The sequence below is a fragment of the Pseudoliparis swirei genome, chromosome 18 (genome assembly GCF_029220125.1).
Source record: "Pseudoliparis swirei isolate HS2019 ecotype Mariana Trench chromosome 18, NWPU_hadal_v1, whole genome shotgun sequence".
Classification (NCBI taxonomy): Eukaryota; Metazoa; Chordata; class Actinopteri; order Perciformes; family Liparidae; genus Pseudoliparis; species Pseudoliparis swirei.
Window position 1 is genome coordinate 3,552,142 of NC_079405.1, and position 12,785 is coordinate 3,564,926.

The 12,785-nt window shown below is 47.8% G+C and overlaps 1 protein-coding gene across 1 annotated transcript in view; it reads right to left on the reverse strand.

Moving 5' to 3' along the window:
- Window positions 1–12,785, reverse strand: part of stab1 (stabilin 1) — a 62,427-nt gene that overhangs the window by 21,479 nt on the left and 28,163 nt on the right. The window contains exons 36-52 of the mRNA XM_056438527.1: window positions 11,474–11,527; window positions 11,130–11,243; window positions 9,925–10,120; window positions 9,387–9,482; window positions 9,234–9,279; window positions 7,947–8,026; window positions 7,745–7,870; window positions 7,476–7,549; window positions 6,263–6,334; window positions 5,730–5,849; window positions 5,570–5,617; window positions 5,373–5,453; window positions 3,286–3,432; window positions 2,708–2,842; window positions 2,563–2,622; window positions 2,061–2,237; window positions 179–268 (exon numbers count right to left, since the gene is read on the reverse strand). Coding sequence (XP_056294502.1) covers window positions 179–268; window positions 2,061–2,237; window positions 2,563–2,622; window positions 2,708–2,842; window positions 3,286–3,432; window positions 5,373–5,453; window positions 5,570–5,617; window positions 5,730–5,849; window positions 6,263–6,334; window positions 7,476–7,549; window positions 7,745–7,870; window positions 7,947–8,026; window positions 9,234–9,279; window positions 9,387–9,482; window positions 9,925–10,120; window positions 11,130–11,243; window positions 11,474–11,527 — 1,716 coding nt within the window. The remainder of the gene's footprint in view (window positions 1–178; window positions 269–2,060; window positions 2,238–2,562; window positions 2,623–2,707; window positions 2,843–3,285; window positions 3,433–5,372; window positions 5,454–5,569; window positions 5,618–5,729; window positions 5,850–6,262; window positions 6,335–7,475; window positions 7,550–7,744; window positions 7,871–7,946; window positions 8,027–9,233; window positions 9,280–9,386; window positions 9,483–9,924; window positions 10,121–11,129; window positions 11,244–11,473; window positions 11,528–12,785) is intronic.

A 12,785-nucleotide genomic window follows, 5' to 3' on the forward strand; every position in this document is an offset into this window, starting at 1 on the left:
TATAATAATGTCGTTAACATTTCCACATTTTATCGTTTGATATTGTACAGTATAGCATGGATATAAGAGAAAGTGTAAGGTGCAGTGTAATAATATAGTACAGCAGTATTACATAGCATTTAAAAAGTAATAGTGTGTGTGTGTGTGTGTGTGTGTGTGTGTGTGTGTGTTTTCTTACCACCAGCGTCTTGTCACAGCTGTACTTGATGGTGGATCCGTGCATGGTGCGGTATGCCGAGTATTTATGTGGCTGAGCGATACCCAACAACTAAAAACACGTACGCACACACACACACACACCACACACACAACACACACACACACACACACAATTCAGAGTCATTTTGAGTCAACAACAGTTGCTGTTTTTCTTTGTCTTCTATCTTAACGTCTCAGGTTGTAAATTGAAAATGTTTTGTCTTTTAAAAATAAATCATCTTGGTTATGGAAACTGTTTTTGACAAAACGGTTCATTCATAAAATAACTGAACCGTCGTGAGTGAAACACGTTCTAGTGGCAAGACTCCACCGGGACGTCATACATTTATAGAACGGTTTCCTTCTTCTGGGTTGGAATAAACTTTTCACCCTTTAGGGGCGCGATTAAAAAAGTTACGCTTAAACGCAAACAAATTAAAGCCATCCTCCTTCCTCCTCTTCCTATTCCACACCCCTCCTCCTCCTCCTTCCCTCCTCTTCCCCCACTTCGTCCTTCTTCTGTCCTCCTCCCTCCACCCTCCTCTTCTTCCCCTTCCTCCTTCTTCTCCCCTCCTTCTACCTTGGAGTTGCATACGATGTGAGCCTCCACTAAGGAAGCCACTTGTTCTCGGTGGTCGGGGCTGGAGAGCCCTCCTCCTCCTCCTCCCTCTCCTTCCTCCTCCTGCTCCCCATCTCCTCTTCCTCCTCCTCCCTGTCCTCCCCTTCCTCTCCCTCCCCCTTCCTCCTCCTCCTCCCCCTTCCTCTCACTCCCCCTCCTCCCTCACCACCTCCCCCTTCCTCCTCCTCCTCCTCCTACCTTGCCGTTGCGTACGATATGAGCCTTCATGAGGGCCGCCACTTGTTCCCGGTGGTCGGGGCTGGAGAGCCCTCCTCCTCCTCTTCCCCCATCACCTCTTCCTCCTCCCTCCCTCCCCCCTTCCTCCTCCCTCCCTCCCTCCCACCCCTCCCACCCCTTCCTCTCCCTTCCTCCCCCCCCCTCTCCTCCTACCTTGCCGTTGCGTACGATGTGAGCCTTCATGAGGGCCGCCACTTGTTCTCGGTGGTCGGGGCTGGAGAGCCCTCCTCCTCCTCCTCCTCCTCCTCCTTCCTCCTCCTCCTGCTCCCCATCTCCTCTTCCTCCCCCTCCCTGTCCTCTCCCCTCTTCCTCCTCCCTCCTCTACCTCTCACTCCCCCTCCTCCCTCTCCTCCTCCCCCTGCCTCTCATCCTCCCCTTCCTCTCCCTTCCTCTCCCTCCCCCTTCCTCCTCCTCCTCCTCCTCCTACCTTGCCGTTGCGTACGATGTGAGCCTTCATGAGGGCCGCCACTTGTTCTCGGTGGTCGGGGCTGGAGAGCCCTCCTCCTCCTCCTCCTCCTTCCTCCTCCTCCTGCTCCCCATCTCCTCTTCCTCCCCCTCCCTGTCCTCTCCCCTCTTCCTCCTCCCTCCTCTTCCTCTCACTCCCCCTCCTCCCTCTCCTCCTCCCCCTGCCTCTCATCCTCCTCCCCCTCCCTCCTCCTCCCTGTCCTCCCCTTCCTCTCCCTCCCCCTTCCTCCTCCTCCTCCTCCTACCTTGCCGTTGCGTACGATGTGAGCCTTCATGAGGGCCGCCACTTGTTCTCGGTGGTCGGGGCTGGAGAGCCCTCCTCCTCCTCCTCCTCCTTCCTCCTCCTCCTGCTCCCCATCTCCTCTTCCTCCCCCTCCCTGTCCTCTCCCCTCTTCCTCCTCCCTCCTCTACCTCTCACTCCCCCTCCTCCCTCTCCTCCTCCCCCTGCCTCTCATCCTCCTCCCCCTCCCTCCTCCTCCCTGTCCTCCCCTTCCTCTCCCTTCCTCTCCCTCCCCCTTCCTCCTCCTCCTCCTCCTCCTACCTTGCCGTTGCGTACGATGTGAGCCTTCATGAGGGCCGCCACTTGTTCCCGGTGGTCGGGGCTGGAGAGCCAGTGCTGCCGTTCGGCCGGCAGGGCGCCGAGGGCCTCGTCCGTGGGCCAGAACATGGTGAGCGGCTGGTGGATGGACATCTGCAGCAGGGGCAGTAACCCCGCGTCCTGTAGTCAAGGTTACACAAGTTACCTTCTTTGGATAACAGCCTCAGATAAATGACATGTCACGTAACATGTCATGTTAAATAATATTACATGTTACATAACATTAGGGGTAACGTTGGGGTGCTCCACGTCATGTGACATGCAATGTTATGCAACATGTAAAAGGAGTTGGCATCCAGGTCACTGGAGGATACGGAGTGATAGGAGGAGGAAGAGATGTGTGATTGGGGGAGGAGTCAACGAAGGAGGAGGTGAAGTCCAAAGTGAGAAGAAGATGTCGGTGTATCGAACCAGGAGGTGCAGCATGTTTACTTAATATGTGTACCTTCACGAGTTTGTAGAAGCGGTTGTAGCCATAAAACACAGCTGCTGACGTGAAGTTCATCTAAACAGAGAGAGAGAGAAAGAGAGAGTCAGGTGTCAACCCTCATCCATCGTCCATCGTGTGTTTCCCCGTAAGCTCCGCCCACCGCGTTGGCCCGGAGGCTCGGCTTGTCCTGCAGCCTGTAGGGCGTCAGCAGCGTGTCCACGTGGTGGATGACGCCGTTAGCGGTGGTGTAGTCGCTCTTCACGATCCGCGATCGGTTGTTCACCCACACCGAGCCCTGCAGGAGAGGAGGAGGCAGACGGGTAGGAATAAAGACAGGGAGAGGAGGATGGTGAGACAGGTGGAGGCGTGGAGACAGTTGGAGAACGGGGTTTTCACGGGACGCCTAGCTATGACACACAGACCATAATAATGAATATATACTTTATATACATTTAAAACGTAAACGGAGGAGTTACAGAAAGTCTCAAAGCGTTTCTGTACCAGGATTTCACCAAGTTCATTTTCTATATAAAGCGTTATGATTTGTGAGGATTAACTCGCTTTTAGAGCCTCAAGTGGCCATTTCAGGAACTGCAGTCTCCCATCATGGTTTTATCTTTCAGGCCCAGAAGTTGCAAATCATCCGAAATACTGTTGTGGCTCCGCCCTTATTGATACTGAGTAGAGCTGCAGCCCCCCACAGATAAATGTGCGTCTGTGTGTGTGTGTGTGTGTTACCTCCAGCAGGCTAAAGTGCAGCTTGTGTCCTGACGTAGCGACAGCAACCGTGGTGGTTTTGAGGTCAGTCAAGGTCAAAACCTCACAGGAAACGACGTGGTAACGAACCAGTTCAGCGAGACGACCGGACTGCTCCCATTCATTGACCTGCAAACGTACACACACACACACACACACACGCACACACACACACAGTTAATGAGGTAGATTTCATGCATTAGCAACCATAATCCCGTTTTATGACGCACACACATAAATTGACCTAATTATTTATGTGAATCATCTTGTGAATAACAATATGTTTTTTCTATAGGAAAGACACTAAGAATCTGAGATAAGTCGGGTGTGTGGCGGCTCAGCTGCGGAGGGGAGTGGGGGAGGGGCTCAGGGACCAGGTGCCGGCTGAAGAGGCCTCATTGGCCTCAGCTGCAGGGGATCAGGTGCGTCTCTTCCCTGTATGAGGTTCGAGAGGGAAGGGGGCGTGACGGAGGAGAGCGGAGGCTCCGGCTGCTCGATGATGAAGCTCGTCCCGAGCGTGCGCTCATCCTTTGGTGTGTGTAGGACTGTGAACTTGTTACATGCCCAACGTGGGGCCCCCTTAAAGGGGAGCATCGAATAGCAGCCAGAAGACAGTCATTGTGCTCGGGCAGATGCTGGGGGGGAGGGGGGCAGACCCACGCCCTGGAACAGCTTGCCGCTCGGACAGCTGCGGACCCTCCCCCCTTGACGGGGGGTGGAGCTACAGATTGGCCCGGGGTTTGATAAGTTAATGGGGCCGGCTGCAGGGGGAAGAGGTGGGGCTGTGCTCGGGGGCCTCCAGTGGAGACTCTAATTGTACTCCATGGAAGGTTTCCCACTCGAGCGGTCTCGGGACGATACCCTCCGCTCAGCCTTCGACCAGGTGATGAGAACTGATGGTCAGATGGTGCGCAGTCATATCCACACTAGTTATTGATTCGGGACAGGCTGTACGGAGCGAGCTGTGACACTCAGACATGGCGGGAAAACACCAATTTGCTTGATGCCGAAGAGCCGCCGGTAAATTACCAGACTTCTCACTCTAACCCGACGGCTGGTCACATGGGATACTGGAGCGGATAATGACCCGGGGCGTTGGTGTGCGTCTTGCCCGGAGGGTCGGCTGGTAAATCCTCTGTCGTTAATGGAGGTTCTGTTTGAGCGAATCGGCACGGACCTCATCGGGGCCATTTCCCCGGAGCGCTCTGCGGATATCGCTCTGCGGATATCGCTCTGCGGATATCGCTCTGCGTTAGTCCTCGTGGATTACGCAACACACGATACCCTGGAGGCGGTGGCGATGCGCAACATTTCTGCAAAGAGTGTCGCGCAGACGCCGTTTCAGGTCCAGAGTCGGAATCCCCCGAAAGAGATTCTGACTGCCCAGGGCACCCAGTTCATGTCGAGGACACGGAGAGAACTTTACGGGTTACTGGCCAGTGTGCACCACCCGCAGACCAACGGTCTGGTGGAGCGTCTGAAGAAGACTTTGAAGTCCATGATCCGTAAATGTATTAATGGAGATGAACTTAAATGGGCTTGATTCTCTGTTTGCAGTGAATCAAGACCCCCCCCCCCCCACACACAGGCCTCCACGGGGGTTCCACCCTTTGAACTCTTGTTCGGCAGGACGCCGCGGGGGGTGCTCGACCTCATTAAAGAAAAGTGGGTGGAGGGGCCGAGCACCAAGAAGTGAGATCCAGTGGGCTCCACACACTGGGGAGGATGTCAGGACAGAGGAGCCAGGCTGAGGCGGAGCTCCCCAGCTCAGTCGGCAGGAGAGGGGGTGAGAGGGGAGGGGCTCAGGGACCAGGTGCCGGGCGAAGAGGCCTAATTGGCCTCAGCTGCAGGGGATCAGGTGATGTGTGTCTCTTCCCGATATGAGGTTGGAGAGGGATGGAGGAGCGACGGAGGAGAGCGGAGGCTCAGTCTGCTAGATAATGAAGCTCATTATGAGAGATAAGAGATGGAGGGGGGGGGGACACATAGGAATGTGACATGCGCTTGTTACAGGGTAATATCATCGTTATTACATCGGATCATTAAAAAACAGCAGATGTTGTACACACAGTGGAGACGTTGTTGGTTTCCTCTACGGGGACGAAGACGGTGAACGGTCCGTCGCCCTGAAAACCTCGAGTGCTCGATTTCTGAGGAGCACAAAGAAGACAAAGTGAACTCGTGCAAAACCTATCATTTAAAAAAATGGCATCTTAAACCACAGGAAGAAGTTTGATGCTTTTTTGTGGATTTCAACACGACTCACAGATAACATTCGCCGTAAGAAGGAGTTCTCGGGTTTGCGGAACAACTCCTGTAAGACAGACAGACTTCCTGTTAGGGGGAGGAGGATGAGGGGGCGGAGAGAGAGAGAGAGAAATGTAGGTCAAAGGTCAGGGGGGGGAGTCAGAGGTCATGTGACTCACATTGTTGGAGCTTCCTCGGCAATCGAAGCCGTCGCCCACGTGGCCTCTGTAGCAGGTGCAGTTCCTCTGACCCTGACCCAGGTACTTGCAGCGAGCGTGCGCACTGCAACCACCATTTCTCTGCACACACACACACACACACACACACATGTATCTTTACTTCATGACAAGAGGACAGGCTTGGCTGTTTCTGCAGGAGGAGCATCGTCCGTATTAGATATGCACAAACCGATCCAGGACGACATTTACATCTGAGCATTGTGGGCAATAAAACTCGCGGTGCGTATTTTCTTTGCTAAATAATTAAATAGGTAGCGGCTAACTTTAACAACCCTGCTGCCACCACAGAGTAAACTTTGGTTGATCCAATGTGGCGAGGAGCGTTAAAGGTCAACATCCCACCGGTGATCAGTCCAAAGCGCTCGCCGTCAGGCCATCTGAATAATCAATGAAGACGCCCGGCTGTGTGATCGGTTGTTTGAAGAGCCGGCGGGGGGGCCGGTGAACACAATTGTTGGGAGGCGTGTACGTACGGTTCTGCAGGGGTTGACGGGGTAACAGACCCGCCCCGGTCCTTGAAAGCCGTTCCGACAGTTGCAGGCCGTCTAGAGGCGACAAGAGAAAAATAAAGAGTCAATTATGAAATCCTCCCGTTTCCTCCCCTGTGATCTGCTCGACAACCAATCAAATGACAATTTCTCCTCGACTCCAAATCACTATTTTTCTGGAGCTGTATACACACACACTGCTCCCGGAGGGAGGTGACAGCCCGGCTTGTTATTGACATTTAAAACGTGAGATTCCCAGAGAGTCGTGCTCTGCGTGGTCACATCGTCACTTCTTCTGTGTTTTAAAACAGAAGTAACTAGAATGGGCACTCGGTAGAGCGCATACCTTCGCATAGCACAAGATTGGGCATTGAATTATGAACATTTTGGCATGAGTTGCATGCCAATTGGATACAAATTCACCGTGCTATGGTAAAAAGAAGATTTTGACCTTTCCATGACCTTGACCTTGACCTTTGGCCCGATTGATCCCAAAATCTCATCAAATGGTCCCCGGATAATAACCAATCATCCCACCAAATTTCATGCGATTCGGTTTAATACTTTTTTTTGTTATGCGAATAACACGCATACAAATAAATAAATAAATAAATACACGGCCATCAAAACATAACCTTCTGCATTTTCAATGCGAAGGTAATGACCAAAGTGTTTCTGTTGCTGGTGTCATACACCTGGAAGAGTATAAATAGTGATGTGATCATGGCCCATAAACACAAGTACTCATCATGCTGTGGTGATAAAATCCTATTTTGTAATTTTTTGGTAGTCGTAACTTCTCATCAAGCTTATAACTCTCATTATAGGAATACTTTCTGTCATTGAATGTGTTATAACTCTGTTATTTTGTTTACTCTGTTGTTTACATGTATTGTACTCATGATGTCAACTGGGACCCTCCGTTGCTCTCCAAGAGGTTTCTTCCTTTTTTCTGGTAGTTTTTTCGTACTTATTAGACGTATTAGTGTGGATGTACCTTTAATCTGGAACTATTTTCATTTGATAAATCAAATAATCAACACAGATGGTGGCCAGAAGTATAAAAAAAGAAACACGTTTGTAAACAAACAGCAAAAGGAAGTGGAGTTTACTTTAACGGTCGCCCCAGGTGCTCTTTCCCTGAAGCGATAGACTTCTCCCGACCCGACCCCGTGTTGCTGCGTCTCACATGACTCACCGTGTTGGGGCCTGTTCGGACGCAATCTGCTGACTTGTGGCAGCCTCCATTGTTGACCAGACAGCCGTCGATCTCTGTGAACGGGTTGAGAATCATCTTCATGACATCAAGCAAACAGATTCCCATCGTGAGTCAGTGGAGGCTCCGAGTTGAGAAACATTTAAGGCCTTAAATTAACAAAATGGAAGATATATATATCGAGGCGTTTCCAGATGTCACGAGGGTCAGGTGTGTGGGGGGTTAAGAGGTCAGGGGTCAGAACTACATACCCAGGCAGACGACCCCGTCTCCTCTGTACCCCTCCCGACAGGTGCAGGTCCTCTCTCCTGCCGAGACCCTCAAGCAAGTGGAAAATTCTGAACATCCACCATTAGCCCTGCTGCACAGATCCATCTCTGAGACACACGGAGAGGAAAGGGATCACATGTGATACGTGTGTACATATGTGTGTGTGTGTGTGTGTGTCTTTACCGTTGCAGTAAGTTCCATTGCCTTCATATCCAGCCACACACACACAGGCAGCGGCCGTACCCTGTGGTCCCGTTATGCAGCTGCAGCAGAGGACACGCGTGATCAACAGTTAAGTGGCTTTGTTATAATGTTTACATCGTAATACCAAAGAGCTCCGTTCATCCCAACAACCTTCACGCTGACACGCACGGGAATTAATCCACCGCTGGAAATAGTTCAGAAATAACTGCTCCGTTTACCTCCGTTTCAGTGAGTTTGATAAAGAAATAGTGACCAGGAGTCCACTAGTTATTTTAACAAAAAGCCGATTGCCTTTTTAACAAATTACACTAAATTTATGAACAGTTTGACAAATTAACTAACTCGCTCACTCACTGACTGACTACTAACTAACTACTAACTAACTGACTAACTCATTAACTAACTCACTAATTAACTAACTCACTCACTAACTGACTAACTCATTAACTAACTAACTCACTAATTAACTAACTCACTCACTGACTAACTCATTAACTAACTCACTCACTACTAACTCACTAATTAACTAACTAACTGACTAACTAACTCACTCACTACTAACTCACTAACTAACTGACTAATTAACTAACTCACTGACTAACTAACTCACTAACTACTAACTCACTCACTCACTACTAACTCACTAGCTAACTGACTAACTAACTGACTAACTTTTAAGGCCTCTTCTAAAGCAACACATCTCGTGAGATGTGTTGCTTTAGAAGAAAGCCGCCGTGTGATTGAATCACACAGCATGAACGAGCTCAACGATCTGAACCGGGAGTTCCTCTTTCATTTAAAGAAAAGTAAAATCTTTAGTCACCTGGTTGTATACATATATATATATATATATTTGTATTACTTGTTTTGATTTTTCCCACTAATTGAATGCTTATTTCCAATAATTAGTTTCATTCCAGTGTCTAAATCATTCAAGATGCTTCAGCTTAACAATCGAAATGAGAAACTACCTGTTGTTGAGAGGAAAGTAGCTTTAACGATGACATTATTGCAGTGATGTCTTTCATTCAAACATTTTAATGGTGTTTTTAGAGCAGAGGATTTGCTACTTCACGGGTTTCTAATATTTTGTAGCTTCTGTATCACGACTTGTTTTTTACGTTGAATTGTTCTTGTGGGATGAAGTGGAGAATAGTACAGACAACCAGGTGTGTTCTGGGTAAATTGATTCAAATCACAGACACAAACGCACACACACACACACACACACACACCAGCTTCAGAAAGAACAAAAGGAGGACCTACTTGGCGTTCTCGGCACACCCCCCTCCACAGGCATCATCTTTGATCTCTGAGACACACAGCAGGTGATCGCAGGTTAGAGAAAAGTTTGGTTACAATTTCATTGTGTGTGTGTGTGTGTGTGTGTGTGAGAGAGAGAGAGTGTGTGTTTCTTACCTATAGAGCAGGTAGCTCCTTTCCAACCTTTGTAACAAACACAACTGCCACTTCTTGCCAGGCCGTCCTCACACTTCCCGTGGTTACACACACACTCTGCAACACACACACACACACACACACACACACACACACACACACACACACACACACACACACACACACACACACACACACACACACACACACACACTTTCCTTTGAGTGTTAATCTCTGAAGAACTCATCTCCTAGAAGGCTTCCTAGGTTTGTAGTTCTTTAGTGTTGCTGGTCTGTTAGTGTTGTAGTTTTGTAGTTTTATTCATGGGTCATGTGTCATGTGGGCAATCACATGTTTTTGGGTCACTTCCCAGAGGTCATGACCCTAAGGGGCAGATTGACAGCTCTGTCATCCGGTTCAGTTCCTTCTTCACCACAAGTTACCTTTTTGGAGAATTCGCCCCGTTCGGCTTTTTTGTTTCTGTCAGGATGAGTGTGAGTGTGAGTGTGTGTGTGTGTGTGTGTGTGTGCGTGTGTGTATCTGTGTGTGTTCGTCTCACTGGAGGAGCAGTTGACTCCGTATCGTCCCGGTTCACAGTCCTCGCACGCGGTGCCGTGGAAACCCTCGAAGCAACGGCACTCCCCGTTGCCGTGGTTACCGTCCTGACACGCCCCGTGATTGGAGCACCAGCTGCCGACGCCCCCGGGGCATTTGAAGCACTCGTGGCCGTAGTAACCGGGGCAACAGGAGTGATCCTGCAGGACAGACATCAGGCATTATTATTATTATTATTAATAATAATGTCATCATTATTATCTTTAAGCTCTTTTCAGGACTGGAATCTGGAACAGATGTTGTTTTTCGTGGCATTAACAGGGCATCAGTCGACCATATTGGAAAGAGGCTGCTAACCCTGCTGGAGGGTAATGATACCAATGAAGAAGAGTCTTTACACTTTACATGACTGAAGTTACTCTGCCCGACAGGAGTCATTAATATGTGAACGGTCCCACCGAGAAAGAACTGACACACGGTAGAGATGTCCACTTACAGTAGAAGAACACTCTCAACCATCTGCATTAATATTTATATCGAAATTTTAAGTCACATCAAACGTTGTCTTTTTATGGACGAGAGCAATGTGCAACGAAGCTGGCACACAGACGGCGGCCGCTTCTCCTTCCCAATTTGAGCTTTTATCCCATTTGTAAAACGTTGAGTTTTTTTTAAAAGGGCTTATTATATAAAATGTATTATTATATATTATTCATACTCAAAAAAGTAGAATATAAATGTGTTTTTCTTAAAGATTAAATCAATTAGAAACAGATAATCTAAAACTAAAATTGGTTAAAAATAGTTGGATTAAGGTAATAAAGTATTATAAAATATATAATTTACAATTTTTATAAAATATAAGATTTGAGGATTGTATTAGTATTGCTTAGTATTTACCTGATTATGTCAACATTTTTAAAAAATTAAAAATTGTTTATAGAATGTCGTATCAGTTAGTAACACTGACACCAGCTAATTGTTGTGGGTATATTCATAACATTAAAATTTAACAGGAGCAATAATATTAATACTAGAGTAAGTCCATTGACAAAACCATAGTCAAGCATGTTTAAGGCCAACTGGCCTTGAAAGTATCAGTGTATGTACATTTAAAGTAACATGACTCCCTAATCAGAGGCAGCTCTCAATAAGTACGAAGTACTGTGTAGTTAGAGTGGTAGAGAGCCAGTGAGAGTTCCAGCTCACCGTGGTTATCCGGAGACATTTGATGACGCAGCCCGGCACCGACTTCCTCCTGAATCCGACTCGCTTCCTGAACTTACAGTTGGACCGCATGTTGGCTGGAAACTGCTCTCTGATCTGCAGGAGAAGACGTCAGCAACAGAAGAAGAAACACCCCAAACTGAGAGAGCTGATACAAGAACCTACGGACCAAAATAACCTGAACACCAACAAAACAACTGACTCCATCTTCAATATGCTCAAAAAGTAAACGTGCGACACGTGGACACAGATTTATTCTAGCTTGGGGTGTTCGTGTTATTGTGTCCACCCCCCCCCCCCCCCCCCCGATGTAACAGTGTTCTTACTGGTTTGTAGGTGAAGAGGCATCGAGGGGATCCCTCGCAGTCCGAGCACCGTCCCTGCAGACGAGGACAGAGGAGGTGAGAATGAATAATCCACAAACGTCTCAATCTCTACCGACAATTTAGAGGAAATTAAAAACTGGCAGCAGATACGGAGCAATAAGAGAATAAAGTTGAAAATGTGAACGAACCAATGAAGACGTTGTAAACACATCCATGTGCTTTAAAAAGTAAAGTATAATGTGATTGATAGCAGCTACGTTCATTCTGTCCTGGCCGAGACATCAGGAGCACGACAATAAACACAATTTAAATATTTGTTTAGATCACAGCGTGAGTAAAAAAAGAAATGAAGACTCAAAGATGAATAAATAACCACACACACACACACACACACACACACACATCTGCCCTGTGGGTTATAACTCAGCATCAGATTACTGTGCATCAATCTCTCCGTTCCACTTTGCTTTTTAGCAAGAGCTTTACATTTATTTATTTTTAAATGAGTCAGGGTGCAAAAACCTCCTGTCACATCAATTATGTTAATTTAAAAAAAAGGTACAGCGTCTGACTGATGTGGTCGTGGATTAAAAACGGCTTCAACAAATAATCCATTTATATAAACCGGGTCCCTGGTTCTTGATTCTGATTGGCTGAGACGCGTTTCAACCGCAGGTAAAATACTGAATGTTGATTTAGTGACAGGAAGATTCTTTTTTAAAAAGAGATTTTGAAGAAATGAAGACGGCTGTAAAAGTGCATAAGACTTTGTTCTCCTGTGTTCGTGTTGCGCAATATCATATTTAGCTTTCTGCTAAATACGCTGCAGGACACCATGGTGGAGGAATCCTTATTGTTATCAATAAATAATGTTGTTTCTTCATGAAGCCTCGCCGGGGGTTTCATGTTAGTAATCGTTCCATGAAAGCAATAAGCCACTTGAGGACGTGATTTACCAGCTCCGTGACTTATTGTTTAATTATATCTTTACTGTGCAACATAACTGTAAAATATTAAAAACACACCCAGCTGCCTCTGGCTGCAGACGAGCGGTGACGCTCTGCTCTACCAGATGATTTGCGGGTGTCTCTTTCCATTTATTCATTCACTCGAAATCCAGACTGTTTGCTGTCCTGGCTCCTCAGTGGTGGAACGCCCACCCACGACATCAGACAGACAATCTCTCTCTCATCTTCGGAGGGAACTGAAAACACACCTTTTCTATATCTGGATTAAAACACAGATTAGCAGCAGCATAGGGCACACTTAGCACTTATACTTTTTGGTACTTTTGTCTATGTTGAAATGTTGC